This window comes from Triturus cristatus, chromosome 3_2, assembly GCF_964204655.1.
Source record: "Triturus cristatus chromosome 3_2, aTriCri1.1, whole genome shotgun sequence".
Classification (NCBI taxonomy): domain Eukaryota; kingdom Metazoa; phylum Chordata; class Amphibia; order Caudata; family Salamandridae; genus Triturus; species Triturus cristatus.
The window spans coordinates 1,210,151,825-1,210,177,950 of NC_140584.1; the positions used below are offsets into that span (position 1 = coordinate 1,210,151,825).

The 26,126-nt window shown below is 45.5% G+C and overlaps 1 protein-coding gene across 3 annotated transcripts in view; it reads left to right on the top strand.

Moving 5' to 3' along the window:
* The window catches only part of SLC4A3 (solute carrier family 4 member 3), a 696,397-nt gene that overhangs the window by 432,318 nt on the left and 237,953 nt on the right, over positions 1-26,126 (top strand). For all 3 annotated transcript variants that reach the window (XM_085650187.1, XM_085650189.1, XM_085650188.1), the window contains 2 exons: positions 6,347-6,531; positions 20,625-20,841. In XM_085650187.1, the coding sequence (XP_085506313.1) occupies positions 6,347-6,531; positions 20,625-20,841 (402 nt within the window). The remainder of the gene's footprint in view (positions 1-6,346; positions 6,532-20,624; positions 20,842-26,126) is intronic.

Here is a 26,126-nt window from a genome sequence, read left to right on the forward strand (position 1 = left end):
TGCTTTGCAGAGAGCAGTAGACGCACATGCAGCGCATGCATGGCAGAGAGCAGTGGAAGCAGTGCACATGTAGCAGAGAGCGATGGATGCAGGGTATGCATGGCATTACAGATCTCAGAGAGCAGTAGATGCAGTGTATGCATGGCATTACACATGGCAGAGAGCAGTAGATGCACATGCAATTGACGGATGGCAAAGAGCAGAGGATACGGGGCACGTGTGGCAGAGAGCAGTAGATGCAGTGTACATGTGGCAGAGACGGTGGATGCAGGGCACATATGGCAGAGAGCAGGGGAAGTAGTGCATGTGTGGCAGAGAGTGGTGGATGCATTGCCTAATTTGTAAAACATTAAGTGCCAGGGCTCTAACCAGGAGGCCACTGCAGCTTGCACCACCCATCGCCCCTGTCATCGCTGCCAAAACAACTACTAACCATCTCTCCTGCATGTAAATGCGACAGTTCAGATTATTCCTGGTCCCCAAAGCTAAAGGAATGGCTGGGGAGGCAGGTACAAGCAATTTTAATGTATCTTGTATTCCTAACAACCGTTTTTCTGCTCATCTCTAAATTAGATGAGCAGCTCCACCATGTGGGACTGTTCTAAGAATGGTGTTGACAATTAGGTGTCGGTGCCGAGCACCGGAAACCATTTAAGTGCCAGTGCTGAGCACTGGAAAGCACCGGCACAAATTAAGCACTGGGTGGATGTGATGCATGCGCGCCATAGAGCAGTGGATGTGGTCACATGTGCCAGAGAGCAGTGGATGTAGTCATGTGTGCCAGAGAGCAGTGGACGCAGCACACATGCGCCACAGAGCAGTGGATGTGGTGCAAGTGTGCCAGAGAGCAGTGGAGGCGGCACACGTGCACCAGGGAGCAGTGGATACGGCACAGGTGCACCAGAGAGCAGTGGATGCAGTGCAAGTGCACCAGAGAGCAGTGGATATGGTACTCCTGCGCCAGAGAGCAGTGGATGCAGAACACATTCGAACTGTGAGTCTGCCAAATCAAATGACCCAAAGAATTGCTGTATCCCAAATACTATTATAAAGTGTTCGTGTAAAAAAATTATATCACAGTGGATACATATGCATTGGAGATCTATATATGCATAAAAAGGTTCCCATCACCCACTGAAAGTGGCTCGCTTCATCATTTGGGAAACCAGGGATTTCTCGAAAAACCATCCATCACTAGATGAATATTGATAGAGGTTCAGAGACAATGAACATCTTAATTTTTTGATACGATGTTTTCACTAATATGTGTTTTTGCAAAACTGAATAATAATTCATGTGCATTTTTCGCGACCCACTATACTTTGATAAGGTTTTGCTGTACTACTTGTTTTACTATTCATTGTGTTCTGTTTTCACCTCAACAGGTAATTTCTCCTAGAACTAATAAGGGTTCAGGTTGTATGATTTACCTTTCTTCACTTTAAATGCAGTAGCTTGTCGTGGTCCTGACGAAAGCTGTGGTATAAATTACCTATAAGCTGAAACATGTAGACCAGATCCAACACAGTTATTTGTTTAAAACTGTCACAGCACTGTTTTTAATTTGGCATCAAGGCAGCACCCAAATAAAAATCTTTTTGTGCCTTGTTTTCCAATTTTACTCATCACATTTATCACTTGCACTGCACACATCACCTCATATCATTTTGAAGGTCGGTTCCTTTCATTGGAGCAACACATCTATGGTTGCATCTGGGAGAATCTCTGAACCTCTATCAATATTCATCTAGTGATGGATGGTTTTTCGAGAAATCCCTGGTTTCCCAAATGATGAAGCGAGCCACTTTCAGTGGGTGATGGGAACCTTTTTATGCATATATAGATCTCCAATGCATATGTATCCACTGTGATATAATTTTTTTACACGAACACTTTATAATAGTATTTGGGATACAGCAATTCTTTGGGTCATTTGATTTGGCAGACTCACAGTTCTTTTTTGGTCAGATATGTAGAATTGGGGATTATGTACTGTTTGAGTCTTTAAACCTTTATCCCTTAGACCCTCACTCTTGTTAGAGATACTGTATTATTATTGCAGCACACATTCGCCATAGAGCAGTGGATGCGGCACACGTGCGCCAGCGAGCAGTGGATATGACACATGTGCATCAGAGAGCAGTGGATACGGCACAGGTGCACCAGAGAGCAGTGGATGTGGTGCTCCTGCACCAGACAGCAGTGGATGCAGCACACATGCGCCAGCGAGCAGTGGCTATGACACTTGTGCATCAGAGAGCAGTGGATACGGCACAGGTGCACCAGAGAGCAGTGGATGTGGTGCTCCTGCGCCAGAGAGCAGTGGATGCAGCACACATGCGCCATAGAGCAGTGGATGTAGTCATGTGTGCCAGAGAGCAGTGGACGCAGCACACATGCGCCACAGAGCAGTGGATGTGGTCATGTGTGCCAGAGAGCAGTGGACGCAGCACACATGCGCCACAGAGCAGTGGATGTGGTGCAAGTGCGCCAGAGAGCAGTGGAGGCGGCACACGTGCACCAGAGAGCAGTGGATGCAGTGCAAGTGCACCAGAGAGCAGTGGAGATGGTACTCCTGCGCCAGAGAGCAGTGGATGCAGCACACATTCGCCATAGAGCAGTGGATGCGGCACACGTGCGCCAGCGAGCAGTGGATATGACACATGTGCATCAGAGAGCAGTGGATACGGCACAGGTGCACCAGAGAGCAGTGGAGGCGGCACACGTGCACCAGAGAGCAGTGGATGCAGTGCAAGTGCACCAGAGAGCAGTGGAGATGGTACTCCTGCGCCAGAGAGCAGTGGATGCAGCACACATTCACCATAGAGCAGTGGATGCGGCACACGTGCGCCAGCGAGCAGTGGATATGACACATGTGCATCAGAGAGCAGTGGATACGGCACAGGTGCACCAGAGAGCAGTGGATGTGGTGCTCCTGCACCAGACAGCAGTGGATGCAGCACACATGCGCCAGCGAGCAGTGGCTATGACACTTGTGCATCAGAGAGCAGTGGATACGGCACAGGTGCACCAGAGAGCAGTGGATGTGGTGCTCCTGCGCCAGAGAGCAGTGGATGCAGCACACATGCGCCATAGAGCAGTGTATGTAGTCATGTGTGCCAGAGAGCAGTGGACGCAGCACACATGTGCCACAGAGCAGTGGATGTGGTGCAAGTGTGCCAGAGAGCAGTGGAGGCGGCACACATGTGCCAGAGAGCAGTGGATGTGGAATACTTGTGCCAGAGAGCAGTGGAGGCGGCACACATGCGCCAGAGAGCAGTGGATGTGGAATACTTGTGCCAGTGAGCAGTGGCTATGGCACATGTGCACCAGAGAGCAATGGATGCGGTGCAAGTGCACCAGAGAGCAGTGGATGCGGCACACATGTGCGAGAGAGCAGTGGATGTGGTCACTTGTGCCATAGAGCAGTGGATGGGGCACATATGTGCCAGAGAGCAGTGGATGCATTGCACATATAGATGCATGCATTATGAGATTGCGGATGCTGTTCATGTATGGCAAAAAGCATTAGCTGCATTGTAAGCCTGGTATTACACACGGCAGAGAGCAGTAGATGCACATGCAATTCACGTATGACAGAGAGCAGAGGATGCGGTGCATGTGTAGCAAAGAGCAGTAGTTGCAGTGTATGCTTAGCATTACACATGGCAGAGCGCAATAGATGCACATGCAGCGCATGCATGGCAGAGAGCAGTGGAAGCAGTGCACATGTGCCAGAGAGCAGTGGATGTGGCACACATGCGCCAGAAAGCAGTGGATGTGTTGCACATATAGATGCATTATGAGAATCTTGGGTGAGACTGTAGCTGAGCGACATTAATTCGAAGTGGCTGAAAGTTCCCCTCTGCCATGCCTTCAGTCTTGTGCACCAATCAGTCTCTGCCATGCTTAATATGCCGACGACACCCATCTCATCCTTTCCCTCACCAAGGAACCCGACATCATCAGGTGTAGTTTCCAAGAAGGGATGAAGGACGTTGCAACCTGGATGAGCAGCAGCTTCCTAAAGCTCAACTCGGAGAAAAGAGAAGTCCTCATCCTCGTCTCCACCCCCTCCGCATGGCACAACACCTGGTGTGCCCCCAACTTCAGAAACCCACCCACCCCTATGGACCATGCTCGCAACCTCGGCATCATACTCGACTCTTCACTCACCATGAACCACCAGATCAACGCCGTGTCTTCCACTTGCTTCAACACCCTCCGCATACTTCACAAGACCTTCAAATGGATCCCCCGACACCAGGAAGACTATCACCCACTCGCTCATCACCAACACACTGTACACCAGAAATGCCCTGTATGCCGAGATCAACAAAAAACTCCTTCATGAACACCAGACGGTCCAGAACGCCGCAGCCAGACTCATCCTCGACATCCCATGACACGACCACATCATCCAAAACCTCCGGGACCTCCACTGGTTCTCCGTCGGAAAAAGATAAACCTTCAAACTGCTCACACACGCCTATGAAGCCTTCCATAACACCGGACCCCAATACCTCAACGAACAAATCTCCTTCCACGCTCCCAAGAGAAACCTCCGCCCTGCCGTCCTACCCTGGCCACGGTCCCCCGCATCCACAGGGGCAGAACGGGTGGCAGATCCTTCTCCTACGTTGCAGCCAAGACCTGGAATAAACTCCCCCTCCACATCAGACGAAGCCCGACTCTGCACCAGTTCAGAAAGGATCTCAAGACCTGGCTCGTCGAATGACCTACGGAGCTGCTCGTACCCCCCGCCTCCCAGCACCGGGAGACACTCATGGGTGAGTAGCGCGTTTAAAAAATCCCTGATTGATTGCCTGGAGTGAACGTGTCTGCTGTATTTGGTGGATTTATGCGTGCTGAGCCTCCTGTAGTCACTGTGCTGTTTTGTTACTGATGCTTTCTGCAGCACAACATGCTTCAGGATCCTGACATGTCCCCTTGCCAGGGATAAAGCGAACCGGCTAAGGAGAGCTTATTCAAAGGGAACTGGACCACATCTGGAGAATTAGGCATGGAGGAAATGTAATTTACACTGGCATAATTCGCTCAATTTCATGAAACGTATGGCATTACAGCACTTTGCGTAATTATGCACCATTTGTGTAAAAATGTACCGCGAGCAAGTAATTCACTGTATAAATGTACCACAAACCCACAAGAACAACAGAATGCGAGCAGCTGTTCGCGGTGTATCCTTGCGCCAAATATTGCCACAAGGGCGTATTGCGCTCTAAAATATAGGGCGAAATTACAGATTTGCATTTCAAGTAATAAGTGGAATTTTGCGTAATTTTGCTGCCATTTTGCCTAATTACGCCAAAGCAAATGTTGTGAATTTTGCACACCCCAGTACACATGGCACATGTAGGTGGCGGCGACAGCACACCTCCAGTTCACGGTCTCCTCGTGTTTCCTTTCTCCTTGCTCTGCTGAGTCCCTTCCATTTACTGCTAAGACCCCAGTGTTCCTGCCATGTTTGTGTTGTGTCCCTCTGTGTGACATCAGAGGCTTCCTCGCCCCTGTTGTAGCGCCGTCTGCCTTCTGTACAACTATCTGTTTGTCTAGCATAAAAAAACAATGTCCTGGATGCATTAAAAACGACTGAAATTATATCATTCAAGGAATAAATATGAAAATGTGTCACATTTAGGGGCATATTATAGTTTTCTGCCGCTAAAGTTGCGATAATTTTATCGCCTGTCTTGATAATATGCCCCATAGCTTCTTAGAGTCACCATTGATACATGAAAGAGAAGAAGGACTACAGTAACGCTTGATGGGTTTCCCTCCTGACACAGCTTGTAGAAATCTAGATTTGGGATTGTGACTGTGGGTCTCTGGCCCCCTCGCCCTTGTAGTCATGTGCATAATCATGTTAAGCAACACGTCCTAATCCGGCTAACCATTAACTCCTAGCCAGGCTCATCAATAACTCCTATTACCATAAGGATATTGCAGTAACCTTTTGATGTTGTTTATTAATCACATACAAAGTTAAACTCAAGGGGACCCAATGTCGGTGTACTTTCATGGAAGTCAGAGTTAGCGCAGTGAAAAGTTGTAATAGGGATGCGCGGCTCTTGTTCACAAAGTAGCGTCCTACGTCACAACCCAGCCATTGAATGATCGAAGTTCTCCAGTGTGAATTAAGCAGTCTATAGCCATCTGATAGTTCAATTATGATCATTTGTTGTGTGAATATTGTAAAGTTTTTAATTGAAACTAAACATAATATGTCTTCTCTGTAGGAAACACTAGGTCCAGTGCGTTGCTCAAGCGGGGCACGCTTTGCACCAGACCAACGCGTCACGCGTTTCTTTTGCCTCTTGTGCAGGTTGCGTGGAGTTCCTGGAGCAGCCCACCATGGCGTTTGTCCGGCTCAACGAGTCGGTGTTCTTGGAGTCTGTCCTGGAGGTTCCCATCCCAGTGCGATTCCTCTTCATCCTGCTGGGACCAAGACAGAGCAACATGGACTACCATGAGATAGGCCGCTCCATCGCCACCCTCATGTCCGACAAGGTAAGGCTTTTCAGGGTCCACTGGGCGGGCGTCTTCGATGGATCCACCAAGAGTAAGAAACGTATTGAGGTTCACACAACTGAATCAGGCCATGCTGATTGTACATAAGGAGCCGTACCGGGTGATTCTGATTGTACACAAGGAGCTGTACCTGCTGATTCTGATTGTACACAAGGAGCTGTACCTGCTGATTCTGATTGTACACAAGGAGCTGTACCTGCTGATTCTGATTGTACACAAGGAGCTGTACCTGCTGATTCTGATTGTACACAAGGAGATGTACCTGGTGATTCTGAGTGTACACAAGGAGTTGTACCTGGTGATTGTACACATGGAGCTGTAGCAAGTGATTATGATTGTGCAAATGGAGCTGTAGCTAGTGATTACGATTTCTTGTGAGGAGCTGCACCAGGTGATTCTGATTGTGAACATGGAGCTGTAGCAAGTGATTATGATTTCTTGTGAGGAGCTGCACCAGGTGATTCTGATTGTGAACATGGAGCTGTAGCAAGTGATTATTATTTCTTATGAGATGCTGCACCAGGTGATTCTGATTGTGAACATGGAGCTGTAGCAAGTGATTATGATTTGTTGTGAGGAGCTGCACCAGGTGATTCTGATTGTGAACATGGAGCTGTAGCAAGTGATTATTATTTCTTATGAGGAGCTGCACCAGGTGATTCTGATTGTGAACATGGAGCTGTAGCAAGTGATTATGATTTCTTGTGAGGAGCTGCACCAGGTGATTCTGATTGTGAACATGGAGCTGTAGCAAGTGTTTATGATTTCTTATGAGGAGCTGCACCAGGTGATTCTCATTGTGAACATGGAGCTGTAGCAAGTGATTATGATGTCTTGTGAGGAGCTGCACCAGGTGATTATGATTGTACACATGGAGCTGTAGCAAGTGATTATGATTTCTTGTGAGGAGCTGCACCAGGTGATTCTGATTGTACACATGGAGCTGTAGCAAGTGATTATGATTTCTTGTGAGGAGCTGCACTAGGTGATTATGATTGTGAACATGGAGCTGTAGCAAGTGATTATGATTTCTTGTGAGGAGCTGCACCAGGTGATTATGATTGTACACATGGAGCTGTAGCAAGTGATTATGATTTCTTGTGAGGAGCTGCACCAGGTGATTATGATTGTACACATGGAGCTGTAGCAAGTGATTATGATTTCTTGTGAGGAGCTGCACCAGGTGATTCTGATTGTGAAAATGGAGCTGTAGCAAGTGATTATCATTTCTTGTGAGGAGCTGCACCAGGTGATTATGATTGTACACATGGAGCTGTAGCAAGTGATTATGACTTCTTGTGAGGAGCTGCACCAGGTGATTCCGATTGTGAACATGGAGCTGTAGCAAGTGATTATGATTTCTTGTGAGGAGCTGCACCAGGTGATTCTGATTGGGAACATGGAGCTGTAGCAAGTGATTATGATGTCTTGTGAGGAGCTGCACCAGGTGATTCTGATTGTGAACATGGAGCTGTAGCAAGTGATTATGATTTCTTATGAGGAGCTGCACCAGGTGATTCTCATTGTGAACATGGAGCTGTAGCAAGTGATTATGATGTCTTGTGAGGAGCTGCACCAGGTGATTATGATTGTACACATGGAGCTGTAGCAAGTGATTATGATTTCTTGTGAGGAGCTGCACCAGGTGATTCTGATTGTACACATGGAGCTGTAGCAAGTGATTATGATTTCTTGTGAGGAGCTGCACAAGGTGATTATGATTGTGAACATGGAGCTGTAGCAAGTGATTATGATTTCTTGTGAGGAGCTGCACCAGGTGATTATGATTGTACACATGGAGCTGTAGCAAGTGATTATGATTTCTTGTGAGGAGCTGCACCAGGTGATTATGATTGTACACATGGAGCTGTAGCAAGTGATTATGATTTCTTGTGAGGAGCTGCACCAGGTGATTCTGATTGTGAACATGGAGCTGTAGCAAGTGATTATCATTTCTTGTGAGGAGCTGCACCAGGTGATTATGATTGTACACATGGAGCTGTAGCAAGTGATTATGACTTCTTGTGAGGAGCTGCACCAGGTGATTCCGATTGTGAACATGGAGCTGTAGCAAGTGATTATGATTTCTTGTGAGGAGCTGCACCAGGTGATTCTGATTGGGAACATGGAGCTGTAGCAAGTGATTATGATTTCTTGTGAGGAGCTGCACCAGGTGATTCTGATTGTGAACATGGAGCTGTTGCAAGTGATTATGATTTCTTGTGAAGAGCTGCACCAGGTGATTCTGATTGTACACTTGGAGCTGTAGCAAGTGATTATGATTTCTTGTGAGGAGCTGCACCAGGTGATTCTGATTGTGAACATGGAGCTGTAGCAAGTGATTATGATGTCTTGTGAGGAGCTGCACCATGTGATTTTGATTGTGAACATGGAGCTGTAGCAAGTGATTATGATTTCTTGTGAGGAGCTGCACCAGGTGATTATGATTGTACACATGGAGCTGTAGCAAGTGATTATGATTTCTTGTGATGACCAGCACCAGGTGATTCTGATTGTGAACATGGAGCTGTAGCAAGTGATTATGATTTCTTGTCAAGAGCTGCACCAGGTGATTCTGATTGTACACTTGGAGCTGTAGCAAGTGATTATGATTTCTTGTGAGGAGCTGCACCAGGTGATTCTGATTGTGAACATGGAGCTGTAGCAAGTAATTATGATTTCTTGTGAGGAGCTGCACCAGGTGATTCTGATTGTGAACATGGAGCTGTAGCAAGTGATTATGATTTCTTGTGAGGAGCTGCACCAGGTGATTCTGATTGTGAACATGAGCTGCACCAGGTGATTATGATTGTACACATGGAGCTGTAGCAAGTGATTATGATTTCTTGTGAGGAGCTGCACCAGGTGATTATGATTGTACACATGGAGCTGTAGCAAGTGATTATGATTTCTTGTGAGGAGCTGCACCAGGTGATTATCAGAATCACCTGCTTGTTCTGCTTTTCATGTGCAATCAGAATCACCTGTGCAATCAGAATCACCTGCTAGTTCTGCTTTCCATGCGCAATCAGAATCACCTGCTAATACTGCTTTTCATGCGCAAATCAGAATCACCTGCTAGTACTGCTTTTCAAGCGTAATCAGAATCACCTGCTAATTCTGCTTTTCATGCGCAATCAGAATCACCTGCTAGTACTGCTTTTCATGCGCAATCAGAATCACCTGCTAATACTGCTTTTCATGCGCAATCAGGATCACCTGCTAGTACTGCTTTTCATGCGCAATCAGAATCACTTGTTAGAACTGCTTTCCATGTGCAATCTGAATCCCCTGTTAGTACTGCTTTTCATGTGCAATTAGAATTCCCTGCTAGTACTGCTTCATGAGCAATCAGAATCCCCTGCTAGTACTGCTTTTCATGCGCAATCTGAATCACCTGCTAGTTCTGCGATTCTGATTGTACGGAGCGAGTTGTAGCAGGTGATTCCGATTGTACTCAAGGTGCGGTACCAGGTAATTCTGATTGTACATAGTTAGCTGTGGCATGTGGTTTTAGTTGTACACTAGGAGCTGTACCAAGTGATTATGATCTCTTATGAGGAGCTGTGCCAGGCGATTCTGACTGTGCACATGGATCTGTACCAAGTTATTATGATTTCTTGTTAGCAGGTGATTCTGGTTGTGACCAAGGAACTGTAGGTAGTGCATTTTGATTGTACACAAGAAGCTACAGCAATTGATTCTGATTGCAGAGAAGGAGAAGTACCAGGTGATTCTGATTGGACACAAGGATCTGTACCAGGTGATTCTGATTGTACACAAGGAGCTGCAGCTGGTGATTCTCATTGTACACAAGGATCTGTAGCAATTGAATAAGATTTCTTGTGAGGAGCTTTAGCAGGTGGTTCTGATTTTGCACAAGGAGCTATAGCAAGTGATTATGATGGCTTATGAGCAGCAGTACCAGGTGATTCTGATTGTACATAACGAGGTGTAGCGGGTGATTCCAATGGTACACAAGGAGCTGTACCAAGTCATTCCGATTGTACACAAGGAGCTGTACCACGTAATTCTGATTGTACACAGTTAGCTGTGCCATGTGGTTCTGATTGCACACAAGGAACTGTACCAGTTGATTCTGATTGTACACAAGGAGCTGTACCGGGTGATTCTGATTGTATATGAGCTGTACCTGCTGATTCTGATTGTACACAAGGAGCTGTACCGGGTGATTCTGATTGTCCACAAGGAGCTGTACCACGTAATTTTGATTGTACACAGTTAGCTGTGCCATGTGGTTCTGATTGCACACAAGGAGCTGTACCAGTTGCTTCTGATTGTACACAAGGAGCTGTACCGGGTGATTCTGATTGTAAATGAGTGTCAAGGACTGGAAACTTCAACAGTCTTTTGAGTCGTCTTCTATATTGCACAAGGAAACTGCAATGTCTCCCAATTCACAGAATGCTACCCTACACAGACCAGTATACATGAAACATTTTATATGCCTGTAAGAGGGTCCTAAATAGGAGGAAAAACACCACAAAGGGGACAAAGGACCTCTTTGGAAATGGTATGAATATTGATTAGCGATGGAGATTATTTATAAAGGGAATGAAAAAGGCCCCCATCTCCGCCCGAGGAGCAGGAAGGAGAAAAAAGCCAGGCCAGATTCCAGAAGTAGAATCCAGTAGAAGGGTTCAGCCGAAAGATCAAATATTGCAGACAATAATGGTAGCAAGGTGATGACGAACGCTATGGAAACTATGGGAACAATTGCATTGCGATATATCCTTCATCCTTCATCAGTTGTTTGCTAAGAGGAGCTGACATATTGCATAGTCCCATTCATTATTCCACTGCTGCCATTCTCGCTCTGTACTGCAAACAGCTTGCAGAAGATCTCTCTGGGCAGCTGTGATTGCAAAGACACCAAGGCAGTCGCAGCAGCAAGGGTGCTCAGCTACGCACAGAGTACGGCATCTCTCAACTCCAATCCCAGCATAGGTACAGCCATACTACCCCCTCCAGGAGCTCCGGGCCTATTGGGTGATATCAAAAGTATAGCAAACAAAAGAACAGGAGTATGGGCTGAGGAAGCATCTTCCTCAGAGCACTCACTCATCTTTCTAGTGGATCCAGAATTGAATTTGACCTTGACGTGGCTTCAATTGTGATAAATGAAACACGAGGGGAGTCTTCCAAGTATGAAGCAACTTCCGCCCAAGGGCACAGGACTGATCTGATGAGTTATCACAAATGGACCAAAATACTGCAATCAAAACCTGACTGGCAAAGTATGGGCCGGCGGAAAACAAGAAGATAAACAGACTTCTCTTAAGGAACAAAATAAACAGTGGTTTCTTGATTTATAAGTATATTTATACATTCTGACCTTTCAATGAACAAACTGTGGCAAACAGGTGGTATTTGCTTTTATAAAGGAAAAATAATCAGCAATCGCTGAAACCAAAGGATGGAAACATTTTTGGATGAAATCCTTGCATTTACAAAACAGGTGAAACCTTAATAGCACTTTGAGCTGTATTGTTATAAGTGAATTACGCAATTGGCTTAGTTATCTATAGTAGCATTACAGCAACAGCATGAACATTTCTCTAGAGTTTGATTTGTTCACTCAGCTTGCCTATTTGACTGAGAATAGTAACTGAAAGAAAGAGCTTGTTCAACACTGGATGCCTTGCACAAGGTTCTCAAAAAGCATTAAACATCTTCAGTACCTCTATCAGAATTGATCACATGAGGCAACCCCTGAAGTCAAACATACAATTGAAGGCACGTTGGGCCAATTCTTCAGTTGTTGGTAAGCTGGGCAAAGAGTAACATGGGCCATCTTTGAACCTCTGTAGCCATTCTGACACACCATCCTTCTGAAGATGCAAGATGCAATATAAAGGCCGTAGAGATTGGTTGCCAAGGTTCAGGAGCCACATTTAACGGTTGGAAATATCCAAATGGCTTTTGAACATAAAAAGATTTATGTAGAGGAGCAATAGGCCAAGCACGGCATATTGCTGAACATCGATCCAACCGTTGGCCACAAACAAATGTCAGACATAAATTGAGACCAGACTTTACTGAATCAGGACCCATCTTCATTACATCCATTTGCCATTATTTTGTAGGAACAATGAAAGCCTGTGGAGTAACATGAAGTCCATTTCTGTGAACTAAAGGAGCCTTTACACGAAGTTCTTCGAATTCTTTTTGGTCCCTCTGTTCTGGAGCTATCTTGACCTTGTCTAAAACAGATTGTACAATTCCAACCATATGCTGAACTGTCCAGGAGACGCAGCACCCGGTGATTCTGATTGTACAATACAAGGTGGAACCAGTCATTCTAAGTGTACATTATAAGCCATACCTGATGATTTTGAATGTACATAAGGAGCTGTACCCAATCAGTAGTTATATACATCAGAATCTACTGGTTGTTTCTGATTGAACTTGGTATGCTTTACCGGGTGATTCTGAGTTTCTGATTGTGCATGAGAACCTGCACCAGATGATTCTAATTGCACATGAAAAGCAGAACTAGCAGGTGATTGTGATTGTACATGAAAAGCAGAACTAGCAGGGGATTCTGATTGTGATTGTACATAAAAAGCAGAACTAGCAGGTGATTGTGATTGTACATGAAAAAGCAGAGCTAGCAGGTGATTGTGATTGTACATAAAAAGCAGAACTATCAGGTGATTGTGATTGTACATGAAAAGCAGAACTAGCAGGTGATTCTGATTGTGATTGTACATGAAAAACAGAACTAGCAAGTGATTGTGATTGTACATGAAAAGCAGTACTAACACGTGATTCTGATTGTACATGAAAAGCAGTACTAACACGTGATTCTGATTGTACATGAAAAGCAGTACTAACACGTGATTCTGATTGTACATGAAAAGCAGAACTAGCAGGTGATTGTGATTGTGATTGTACATGAAAAGCAGAACTAGCAGGTGATGGTGATGGTGATTGTGATTGTGATTGAACATGAAAAGCAGAACTAGCATGTGATTGTACATGAAAAGCAGAACTAGCAGGTGATTGTGATTGTACATGAAAAGCAGAACTAGCAGGTGATTGTGATTGTGATTGTACATGAAAAGCAGAACTAACAGGTGATTCTGATTGTACATGAAAAGCAGAACTAGCAGGTGATTGTGATTGTGATTGTACATTAAAAGCAGAACTAACAGGTGATTCTGATTGTACATGAAAAGCAGAACTAGCAGGTGATTGTGATTGTACATGAACAGCAGAACTAGCAGGTGATTGTGATTGTACATGAAAAGCAGAACTAGCAGGTGATTGTGATTGCGCATGAAAAGCAGCACTAACAAGTGATTCTGATTGCGCATGAAAAGCAGAACCAGCAGGGGATTCTGATTGTGCATGAAAAGCAGTACTAACACGTGATTCTGATTGCGCATGAAAAGCAGAAATAGCAGGTGAATCTGATTACACATGAAAAGCAGAACTAGCAGGTGATTCTGATTGCGCATGAAAAGCAGTACTAACAAGTGATTGCGATTGCACATGAAAAGCAATACTAGCAGGGAATTCTTATTGCGCATGAAAAGCAGAACTAGCAGGTGATTCTGATTGCGCATGACAAGCAGAACTAGCAGGTGATTCTGATTGCACATCAAAAGCAGAACTAGCAGGTGATTCTGATTGCACATGAAAAGCAGTATTAACAAGTGATTCTGAATGCACATGAAAAGGAGAACTAGCAGGTGATTCTGATTGCACATGAAAAGCAGTACTAACAAGTGATTCTGATTGCACATGAAAAGCAGTATTAACAAGTGATTCTGGTGGGGCATGAAGAGCAGAACTAGCAGGTGATTCTGATTGGGCATGAAAAGCAGAACTAGCATGTGATTCTGATTGCGCATGAAAAGCAGTACCAGCAGGTGATTCTGATTGCGCATCAAAAGCAGTACTAGCAGGGGATTCTGATTGAGTATGAAAATCAGAGCTAGCAGGGGATTCTGATTGCGCATGAAAAGCAGAACCAGCAGGTGATTCTGATTGCGCATGAAAAGCAGTACTAACATGTGATTCTGATTGCGCATGAAAAGCAGAACTAGCAGGTGATTCTGATTGCACATGAAAAGCAGAACTAGCAGGTGATTCTGATTGCACACGAAAGGCAGAACTAGCAGGTGATTCTGATTGCACATGAAAAGCAGAACTAGCAGGGAATTCTGATTGCGCATGAAAAGCAGTACTAACACATGATTTTGATTGTGCATGAAAAGCAGAACTAGCAGGTGATTCTGATTGCACATCAAAAGCAGAACTAGCAGGTGATTCTGATTGCACATGAAAAGCAGTATTAACAAGTGATTCTGAATGCACATGAAAAGGAGAACTAGCAGGTGATTCTGATTGCACATGAAAAGCAGTACTAACAAGTGATTCTGATTGCACATGAAAAGCAGTATTAACAAGTGATTCTGATGGGGCATGAAGAGCAGAACTAGCAGGTGATTCTGATTGGGCATGAAAAGCAGAACTAGCATGTGATTCTGATTGCGCATGAAAAGCAGAACTAACAGGTGATTCAGATTGCGCAGGTGATTCAGATTGCGCATGAAAAGCAGAACAAGCAGGTGATTCTGATTGCGCATGAAAAGCAGTACTAGCATGGAATTCTGATTGCACATGGAAAGCAGTACTAACAAGTGATTCTGATTGCGCATGAAAAACAGTACTAGCAGGTGATTCTGATTGCGCATAAAAAGCAGTACCAGCAGGGGATTCTGATTACGCAGGTGATTCTGATTGCGCATGAAAAGCAGAACAAGCAGGTGATTCTGATTGCGCATGAAAAGCAGTACTAGCAGGTGAATCTGATTGCACATGGAAAGCAGTACTAAGAAGTGATTCTGATTGCGCATGAAAAGCAGTACTAGCAGGTGATTCTGATTGCGCATGAAAAGCAGTACTAGCAGGGGATTCTGATTGCGCATAAAAAGCAGTACTAGCAGGTGATTCTGATTGCGCATGGAAAGCAGTACTAGCAGGGGATTCTGATTGCGCATGAAAAGCAGAACGAGCAAGTGATTCTGATTGCGCATGAAAAGCAGTACTAGCAGGGGATTCTGATTGCACATGGAAAGCAGTACTAACATTTGATTCTGATTGCACATGAAAAGCAGTACTAGCAGGTGATTCTGATTGTGCATGAAAAGCAGAACTAGCAGGTGATTCTGATTGCGCATGAAAAGCAGAACTAGCAGGTGATTCTGATTGCGCAGGTGATTCTGATTGCGCATGAAAAGCAGAACAAGCAGGTGATTCTGATTGCGCATGAAAAGCAGTACTAGCAGGGGAATCTGATTGCACATGGAAAGCAGTACTAACAAGTGATTCTGATTGCACATGAAAAGCAGTACTAGCAGGTGATTCTGATTGCGCATGAAAAGCAGCACTAGCGGGGGATTCTGATTGCACTTGGAAAGCAGTACTAACAAGTGATTCTGATTGCACATGAAAAGCAGTACTAGCAGGGGGTTCTGATTGCACATGAAAAGCAGTACTAGCAGGGGATTCTGATTGCGCATGAAAAGCAGTACTATCAGGGGATTCTGCTTGCACATGGAAAGCTGTACCAGGTGATTTTGATTGTGTATGAGGAGGTGTAACCAGTGATTCTCATTTTGATTGTACAGAAGGAGCTGTACCACTTGAGTCTGATGGTACATGAGGGGGTGTTACAGGTGACTCTGATTGAACATGAGCTCTAACAAGTAATTCCGATAGTCTGTGACAACCTGTGACCGGTGATTATGAGTGTGCATGAAAAGCTGTATTAGCCCAACAATCTCTTGAAGAGTCACTGGCATAGTGTAACTGCTCTTCACCTGACTAGCAGGCTGGTCGGTGGGAGTTACGACTAGTTGTTCTTTTTCTCACTGAGGCAAGTGCACCGGGCAATAGGGAATGTGCTCTCTTCCTGTTGGTTAGTTCGTCGATATCAAGGGTAGAGAACCTGTAGGACTGGTCTAATCGGGGATGTGAGTGGCCTGCTCAAGATGCATGGAGATGTTCAACAAATCCCTCTGTAGATATTACTGTCTTTTTAACAACTGATATGTGATTGGTAATTGATTGTCTTGTCAGGAGGGCTTCCGGGGTTGGGTGGCAGAGGTGAAGGATACATTTCTGGAGGTAGCTCCGCTAACCCTGGTAATAGGAGTGCAGGTACATTTGGAACAAAGTCTGGGAAAGGTTGAAGAAGCGGCAGAATCCTGTCTGCGATGCTGTTCAAGAGGAGACCAAGGTTGAAAGTAGAATACATGTTTGGAAAGATAGGCTGCAGCCAGTGGGGATCACTCATTCGACCCTCACCTCTCCTCACCTCTCTTATCCTCACTTCTTCTCTTCTCTCCTCTCCTCTCTCTTTTCTTCTCTTCTGCTCTCCTCTCCTCTCCTCCCCTTCCCTTGCGTCCCCTCTCCTCTCTCCTCCCTTCCCCTCCCCTTTCCTTCCCTCTACCCTCCTTTCCACTTCTTTTCTCCCATTCCCTTCCTTTCCTTTCCCTTCCCTTCCCTCCCTTCCTTCCCCTCTCCTCTCCTGTCCTCTCCCGCCCACTACCCTATACTCCCCTCTCCTCTCCCGCCCACTACCCTATACTCTCCTCTCTTGTCTTCTCTTGTCTTCTCTTGTCTTCTCTTGTCTTCTCTTGTCTTCCCTCTCCTTTCCTCTCCTCTCTTGCCCTTTCCACTATCTTTGTGTTAAGTGTGTTTGTGCCGCATCCTCTATTCAAGCTTGCAATGTGTATGTGTAAAGTGTGTTTGTGGCTTGCCCCCTATTCTAGCCTACATTTGTTCTGTGTAAAGTGTGTTTGTGCCTCACTCTCAAGTGGAGCCTGCACAATTGTTGTGTAAACTGTGACTGTGCTTCACCTTCTTTTCTAGTCTACAATGTCTTCGTGTAACGTGTTTGTGCCTCACCTTCTTTTCTATTCTGCACTATTGTTGTGTACAGTATGTTTGCGTCTCACCCGTTATTGCAGCATGCACTATCTTTGAGTAAAGTGTTTGTACCTCACCCTCTAGTCGAGCCTACATGATCTTTGGGTAAAGTGTGATTGTGCGTCACTCTCTACCCTAGCCTGCACTATCAATGTGTAAAGTGTGTTTGTGCCTCGCTCCGTCCTCTAGACTGCACTATAATTGTGTAATGTGTCGCTGTGCCACAACTTCTAACATAGCGTGCACAATCATTGTGTAGTGTGTTTGTGCCTCACCCTCTAACAGAGCTTACACTATCATTGTGTGAAGTATGTTTGTGCCTCGCTCTCTATTCTAGCATGCAGTATCATTGTGTAAAGTGCGTTTGTGCCTCACAATATATTCTAGCATGCACTATTATTGTGTAAAGTGTGATTGGGCCTCACTCTCTATTTTAGCATGCACTATCATTGTGTGTGTTTGTGCCTCACTCTCTATTCTAGCATGCACTATTATTGTGTAAAGTGTGATTGGGCCTCACTCTATTCTAGCATGCACTATTATTGTGTAAAGTGTGTTTGTGCCTCATCCGTTAACAGAGCGTGCACTATCATTGTGTGATTGTGCCTCCCCCTCTAACAGAGCTAGTACTGCCATTGTGTGTAGTGTGTTTGTTCCTCATTCTCTATTCTAGCATGCACTATCATTGTGTAAAGTGCGTTTGTGCCTCACTCTCTATTTTAGCATGCACTATTATTGTGTAAAGTGTGTTTGTGTCTCACTCTCTATTCTAGCATGCACTATCATTGTGTAAAGTGTGTTTGGGCCTCACTCTCTATTCTAGCATGCACTATCATTGTGTGAATTATGTTTGTGCCTCACTCTCTATTCTAGCGTCCACTATCATTGTGCAAAGTGCGTTTGTGCCTCACTCTCTATTATAGCTTGCACTATCATTGTATAAAGTTTGTTTGTACCTCACTCTCTATTCTAGCATGCACTATTATTGTGTAAAGTGTGATTGTGCCTCACCCACTAAGAGAGCATGCACTATCAGTGTTTAAAGTGTGTTTGTGCCTCACTCTCTAGTCTAGCAAGCACTATTATTGTGTAAAGTGCGATTGGACCTCACTCTCTATTTTAGCATGCACTATCATTGTGTACAGTGCATTTGTGCCTCACTCTCTATTCTAGCATGCACTATTATTGTGTAAAGTGTGATTGGACCTCACTCTTTATTTTAGCATGCACTATCATTGTGTAAAGTGCATTTGTGCCTCACTCTCTATTCTGGCATGCATTATTATTGTGTAAAGTGTGATTGGACCTCACTTTCTATTCTAGCATGCATTATCATTGTGTAAAATGTGATTGTGCCTCATTCTCTATTCTAGCATGTACTATTATTGTGTAAAGTGTGTTTTTGCCTCACTCTCTATTCTAGCATGCACAATTATTGCGAAAAGTGTGATGGTGCCTCACCCTTTAACAGAGCGTGCACTATCAGTGTGTAAAGTGTGTTTTTGCCTCACTCTCTATTCTAGCATGCACAATTATTGCGAAAAGTGTGATGGTGCCTCACCCTTTAACAGAGCGTGCACTATCAGTGTGTAAAGTGTGTTTGTGCCTCACTCTGTATTCTAGAATGCACTATTATTGTGTAAAGTGTGATTGGGCCTCACTCTCTATTCTAGCATGCACTATTATTGTGTAAAGCGTGATTGTGCTGCACCCACTAACAGAGCATGCACTAACAGTGTGTAAAGTGTGTTTGTGCCTCACTCTCTATTCTAGCAAGCACTATTATTGTGTAAAGTGTGATTGTGCCTCACTCTCTATTCTAGCATGCACTATTATTGTGTAAAGTGTGTTTGTGCCTCACTCTCTATTGTAGCAAACACAATTATTATGTAAAGTGTGATTGTGCCTCACTCTCTATTCTAGCATGCACTATTATTGTGTAAAGTGTGTTTGTGCCTCTCTCTATTCTAGCATGCACTATCATTGTGTAAAGTGTGATTGTGCCTCACTCTTTATTCTAACTTGCACGATCATCATTGTGTAAAGTGTGATTGTGCCTCACTCTCTATTCTACCTTGCACTATCATCATTGTGTAAAGTGTGATTGGGCCTCACTCTCTATTCTAGCATGCAGTATCATTGTGTAAAGTGTGTTTGTGCCTCACTCTCTATTCTAGCATGCACTATCATTGTGTAAAGTATGATTGGGCCTTATTCTCTATTCTAGCATGCACTATTATTGTGTAAAGTGTGTTGGTGCCTCACTCTCTATTCTAGCTTGCACTATTATTGTGTAAAGTGTGGTTGTGCCTCACTCTCTATTCTAGCATGCACTATCATTGCGTAAAGTGTGATTGTGCCTCACTCTCTATTCTAACTTGCACTGTCATCATTGTGTAAAGTGTGTTTGTGCCTCACTCTCTATTCTAGCTTGCACTATTATTGTGTAAAGTGTGATTGGGCCTCACTCTCTATTCTAGCATGCACTATCATTGTGTAAAGTGTGTTTGTGCCTCACTCTCTATTCTAGCATGCACTTTCATTGTGTAAAGTGTGATTGGGCCTCGCCCACTAACAGAGCGTGCACTATCAGTGTGTAAAGTGTGTTTGTGCCTCACTCTCTATTCTTGCATGCACTATCATTTTGTAAAGTGTGTTTGTGCCTCACTCTCTATTCTAGCATGCACTATCATTGTGTAAAGTGTGATTGGGCCTCACTCTCTATTCTAGCTTGCACTATTATTGTGTAAAGTGTGATTGGGCCTCACTCTCTATTCTAGCTTGCACTATTATTGTGTAAAGTGTGTTGGTGCCTCACTCTCTATTCTAGCTTGCACTAACATTGTTTAAAGTGTGATTGGGCCTCACTCTCTGTTCTAGCATGCACTTTCATTGTGTAAAGTGTGATTAGGCCTCACTCTCTATTCTAGCATGCACTATTATTGTGTAAAGTGTGATTGTGCCTCACTCTCTATTCTAACTTGCACTATCGTTGTGTAAAGTGTGTTTGTGCCTCACTCTCTATTCTAACTTGCACTATCGTTGTGTAAAGTGTGTTTGTGCATGAGCCTCACCCTTTCTCTAACCTGAGCGTCCTTCCCTCCCAGCTCTTCCACGAGGTCGCCTACATGGCCGATGACCGCCAGGACCTGCTGAACGCCATCAATGAGTTCCTGGACTGCAGCATCGTCATCCCGCCCTCCGAGGTGGAGGGAAAGGACCTTCTGAAGTCCATCGCTTCCTTCCAGAAGGATCTGCTGCGGAAGCGGAAAGAGCGGGAGACGCGGAGGTCCGTGAAGATGGGCATCTTACCGGAAGCCAAAGGTAGGGAGAAGGGCACGGACTACTCATGACGCGCCCACCGCACCTTGAATCGGTTCTAGGCGCTTCAGTGACAGGTGCTCATAAAACCCTCTGCTTCCTTCTGTTAGGTGCTGCTTATAACTCTCATGCACTGGGGCCCTCTGCATGTTGGGGGGGTCTCTTAAGCCCTTCACAACACAAGCATCAATGCACATTCTCTTGACGCCCCGCCTATTTCATATACAAGGATTTTAAACCCTACTGTGAGTGAAGCTGGTGTATACGCTGCTCTTCGAGGTGAGCTTAGACCTGCAGCGAGAGTCTGGCTCGGCCGGAGGCCCTCAGAAAGACCTCTAGGCGTTACACCATGAGTGCGTCACAATCCGCCGTAATCGTGTTTCCTAAAAATGTAAAACATTTCTAAGTTATAAATAGAGAGCAAGGTAGGTCTCCTTTATAGGCGTTTTGGATTTTTAGTTCCAATTTTTCTGCATTTTTCAACTTATTTTAGTTTCTGAGCATTGCATTACTAAAGGAGTTCATTTTCAGCTTGTGTATATATTTTTTTTGTAGCACTCGTGTTAAGTTTTAGGGTGTGATACCATGCCTAATACACGTTTTATTTCTCTCTTTCCTCTCTCTTTTTAACTCGTTTTATTCATACAGTTAGGGGCAGATTTACAAGAAACTGACGCATCTGTAAAGATGCGTCAGTTTCAGTGGGTCAGCCTGCGCCACCCTTGCGCCACGATGTTATGTTATGTTATATTGGTACTTATAGAGCGCACAGCTACTCAAGAGACTGTCCCGGCGCCAAAAGACCTCAGGGCAGAATTGTCTCTATTACTGAAGGCTGGAGGAGGCCATTGGCTGGTGTTGACATAGCCAGGTTCTCAGCTGCTTCCTAAAGGTAAGTGAGTCATGCACCTGTCTGAGTGACACTGGCAGACAGTTCCACAGACGGGCAGTCTGAACTTGGAAGGAGCGGCCGCCCATACGGGCGCGGGAGAACATGGGGTCAATCGCCTGGTGCCGAAAGGAAGACCCCAGGATTCTACCAAGGATATTGTGCCGAACTCTCCTTTTGATACATGCCTGTATCATGTAGAGCTTTAAAAGCCAAGACCAAAGCTTTGAAGCAAATTCTCTTTCACGCAGGAAGCATGTGTAGAGCTTTCATGTGAGTGGAGACCCGCGCTCTGCGCCTAACATGAGAAACGTCCTGGCCGCCGCATTCGGGACCACCTGAGGCTGATTCAGGAGGTACAAGACGTTTACATAATCCAGCCTAGAACTAATGAGAGCTTGGACTACAATCTTCCTGTGAGTGATCGATAGTAAGGGAAGAACGTTCTTTAGCACTCTTAGGTGTGGCCAAAGCAGGACCCGTCAATTCTCTGAATCTGACCTTTCATAGATAGAGTGTCATCAAGCTTGACCCCCAGGTTCCTAACTGTATTGACTGATGTTACAGGGGGTGACATGTCTAAAGGCCACCACTGACGCCATACGCCGCAGGATGAAGAACCGAAGAAGTTTAGCTCGGAGTTCCCTGGGTTGCACTTTAATTGGTTCAGCCTTAGCCAGGTGAACACCCCTGACAAGCACTTGTTAATCTCCTCTCCTCTGAATTCCTCACCCTGGTCACATGGAAACAAGAGTCGAGTATCATCAGCGTACGAAATTATTGTTGTGTCGTATGACTCAGCCAAGGGAGCAAGCGGAGCCATATATGAATTAAAAAGTGCCGGGCTCAAACTCGAACCCTGGGAACATCCACCTTCATGGGGGAAATGGGGGCAGCAAAAGGAGGAAACCAAATCACTTAATGCCTGTCCTCCAGAAAGGAGGAGAACCACTAGAGTACTGTGCCACCCAGGCTGCGCTCCTGAAGTCTCTGCAGGAGCCGGTCATGGGGTACGGTGTCAAAAGCCGTGGAGAGGTCCAGCACTATCAGCACTGCTGTGCCTCCTTTATCTAGTTTCTCCTTAATCACCTCAGAGATTTCAAGCAAGGCCGTCTCTGTGCTAAAATTAGTTCTAAAACCGGACTGGCTGTGATGGAGCAAATGGTTAGTTTCCACGTATTCTGTGGTAACTCTATTCACATATTTCTCAAGGACTTTGGAGAAAAAAGGCACTAGTGATATTGGCCTATAGTTCGATGCCACCAAGAGGTCTGCAGATGTTTTTTTTAATAGTAGGAGAATTTTTGCATTTTTCCAACTGCCGGCACCTGGCCATTATTCAGCGGGGCATTGGGGATCATGTTGGCGGTTGGATTAATGATCGCTGCTACAGATGACAGCTGGACAGGGGTCAGAGGGAGAGCCAGAATAGGGCGAAACTGTGTGAGAGCTGGTCCTGTCCCGGGGGACGGAAGGGCGAGGGCCTATGTTCACGCCTATGGCCAGGGTGGAATCCTCAAAGGAATCTTGAATGGTTTTGATTTTATCGTAAAAATATGAGGCAAGATGACTTGTCCATTCACAGGTGGGAGTAAAAGATCTGTCGGCTGCCCTCTGGGTGGAAAGTCTTTCACTATTTTAAAGATTTCTTTACTTTTATTCCCCGTTGTCTCAATTTTAGATGAGAATGTTTTCTTTTCCTCACGAATTTTACTGTAGTGGACCTTAAGGGCATGTTTGTAAATTTCTTTATCTTCAGGATAAAAAAAATTCTGCTATGCCCTCGCCAGTCGTTTACAGGCACATTTGCTCTCCCTGAAAGCTTTCGTAAACCATAGGGCTGAAGCACTATCGGATTTAGCTGGGCGAGAGGCAAGAGGTGCAAGCTACGAGGAGTGTAGACAATTCTCCAGGCAGAGTACATCACTCTCGAGGTTGCCACTGAGGGAAATCGGATGGTGACTAAGAGCTTCACTCAGGGCTGCTGGGGTGATCTGATGGAAAGGTCTGGAAGTGGTGGGACGAAGCTTCGCATAGGATTCAAGGCAACTCATCCCTTTACATACTCTAAAGCCTAAAATGTGATGTCAGACCATCCTAGGGGAGAGGCATGTCTGTTTCGATCTCTACATTGGAGAAAATCTGATCCAATGTATGTCCCTTCTCATGTGTAGGATGATGGACATAAGGGAGCAGATTAAAAATAGCCAATGACTCCCGCAGCATGATGGACTCCTGTTCTGCTGGTTTGTCCATATGGATATTAAAGTCACCTAGAGCCAAGCAGTGCTTGTATTTGGAGACAAGGGGTGAAATTGAGTCACTAATAGACTCGAGGAACTTCCCGGCAGGGCCAGGGAGGCGGGCCAAGGATTAATGTGCAGAGAGACCAGAATGAAATCCGAGGCATTCAGCCCCGTCTAATTCTTCTGTGGGGACTATAGCGCAGGCAGTGCCCTTTTTAAAAATAATTGCGACGCCGCCACCCTTACCCACTGCATGATCCCTCCTTATGAACTGGTATCCAGCGGAAATAGCGCTCGCAGGATTGGAGCATTCATTGAGTCATGTTTCTGTTAAAAACATTATATGAGGATTTGATTCTAGCAGCAAGTCAAAAATATACAAATCATGTTTTTTTAAGGAGCTGGTATTGAGAAGAAGCGGCTTTAGATAACCGTAATTTATAATACGGTGTACCATGGCGCACAGATTCACAGATGCTTCCGAAATTCTGATGCATCTGTCCGCGCAAAACTTACCCATTGCTGGAGTTGTGTCACAAGCACTATGCAACTCCAGCAATGCACGGGAAGGCCGATTCTCAAAACACTGCGTCACTCCTTACACCTGCTTGAAGCAGGCGTAGGGTTTTGACACAGTGTAGTCCTAGATGTGGCACAGTGAAATCTTGCAGATTTTATTGAGTCACTTCTGCGAGGCTTTCCTGCGTGGGAAATGGCCATCCTGCATGCATTATACCTGATGCAGGTATAATGTGACGCAGGGCTTTACAAGGTGACGCATCTCCCTAGACACCTCACATTGTAAATTGGATGCATTTTTTACGCCGCCGCTGCGTCACAAAAGTGACGCAACGGCGGCTCAAAAGTGCTGCAAGGGGCTTGTAAAACTGCTCCTTCGTATTCACTTGTTCTTGTCTTATTACATGCAGCTAAAGCTCTCTGGCATAGACAGCATTGTATCAGACCGTGGTTAGGTTTGGATGGTTTGCTTGTCGATCTCACGTCCTTGCTCTTTATTGGGTGGCTTTCCTCCCCCTCTGTATTTGTCCCACCCCTGGGGCCTAGCCTTTATACATTTGTTTAAATCGGGATAAGGTGTATCCTTCTGCTGCTGACGTCATGGTGCAACATTTTCTTACTGTCGTTTAACACATGGGAGGTCATGGCCTGCTCTTCCGAGTGCACTCACATTCTCTCCCTTGCTCCCCTTCACACACCCAGTCTCTCCCTTCCCACTGTTCAGACGTCGTGATGTCCTGGATGTTTTCTCACTTCACTTTCTTGGGCCTCTCTCCTGCTCCATGGCGGTATCCGCTAGTAGCTTTGTCAATGCTGTATGCTTTTAAAATGTGTCAGAATTTGTAAAGCCTGTGGCTATGCCCGGCAATGCCAGGAAGAAGGACTGCTGTGTTGGTGAGAGGACTGTCCCTCTGCTGGACTGCCGCTCCAGAAGAACTGCTGCCTGCTGTGCTGACCTTCTGCCTCCCAGCCAGGATGAACATGCAGCCTGTACCCAGGACCACCAGAGGGGCTCCAAGGGCTAGTCTCTTGTAACCAGCACCTGAACTCTGCAGTTGTGAGCCCTATCCTGCCAAGGAGGGCTACACCAGTCCTGGACCTTCGCAAGTTGGCCTGAAGGTGCTCTGCCATCCCATCTGTGGATCCAGCAGAAGTGACGCATTTCCTCTGCTGTGTGGCGCAACTCCAAGCAGAACCAATACATTGCCTCTGCTATGCAGATTCTCTCTGTGCAAGGACTCCACATCGACCTCGCAGCCCCCCTCAGGACCACTGCTGCCCTACACATCCCCCACACAGACCCTCACATTTCAAACCTCTCGTCAATAGCAGCCTTGATGATGACGCAGATTCTTACATCACAGCCACGCAGTTCCTCAGAACTGACGCATCGCCTTGGCTGCGCGATCCATCCTCGATGCCGGACTTTTCATGGCATGCCCTCGGCAACGGAATCCTCGACGATGAATTTGCATCACCAGTTCACAGCTCCTCTGAACTGATACATCGCCTCAGCTGTGTGTTTCACCCTTGGTGTGGGACCTCGCAATGCTCTGCAACCAGGATTTAAGGTACTCTTGTTCAGCAGGCCGAACTGGTTCCCTGTAGCCGGCCCACGCTCCATCGTGGTCAAC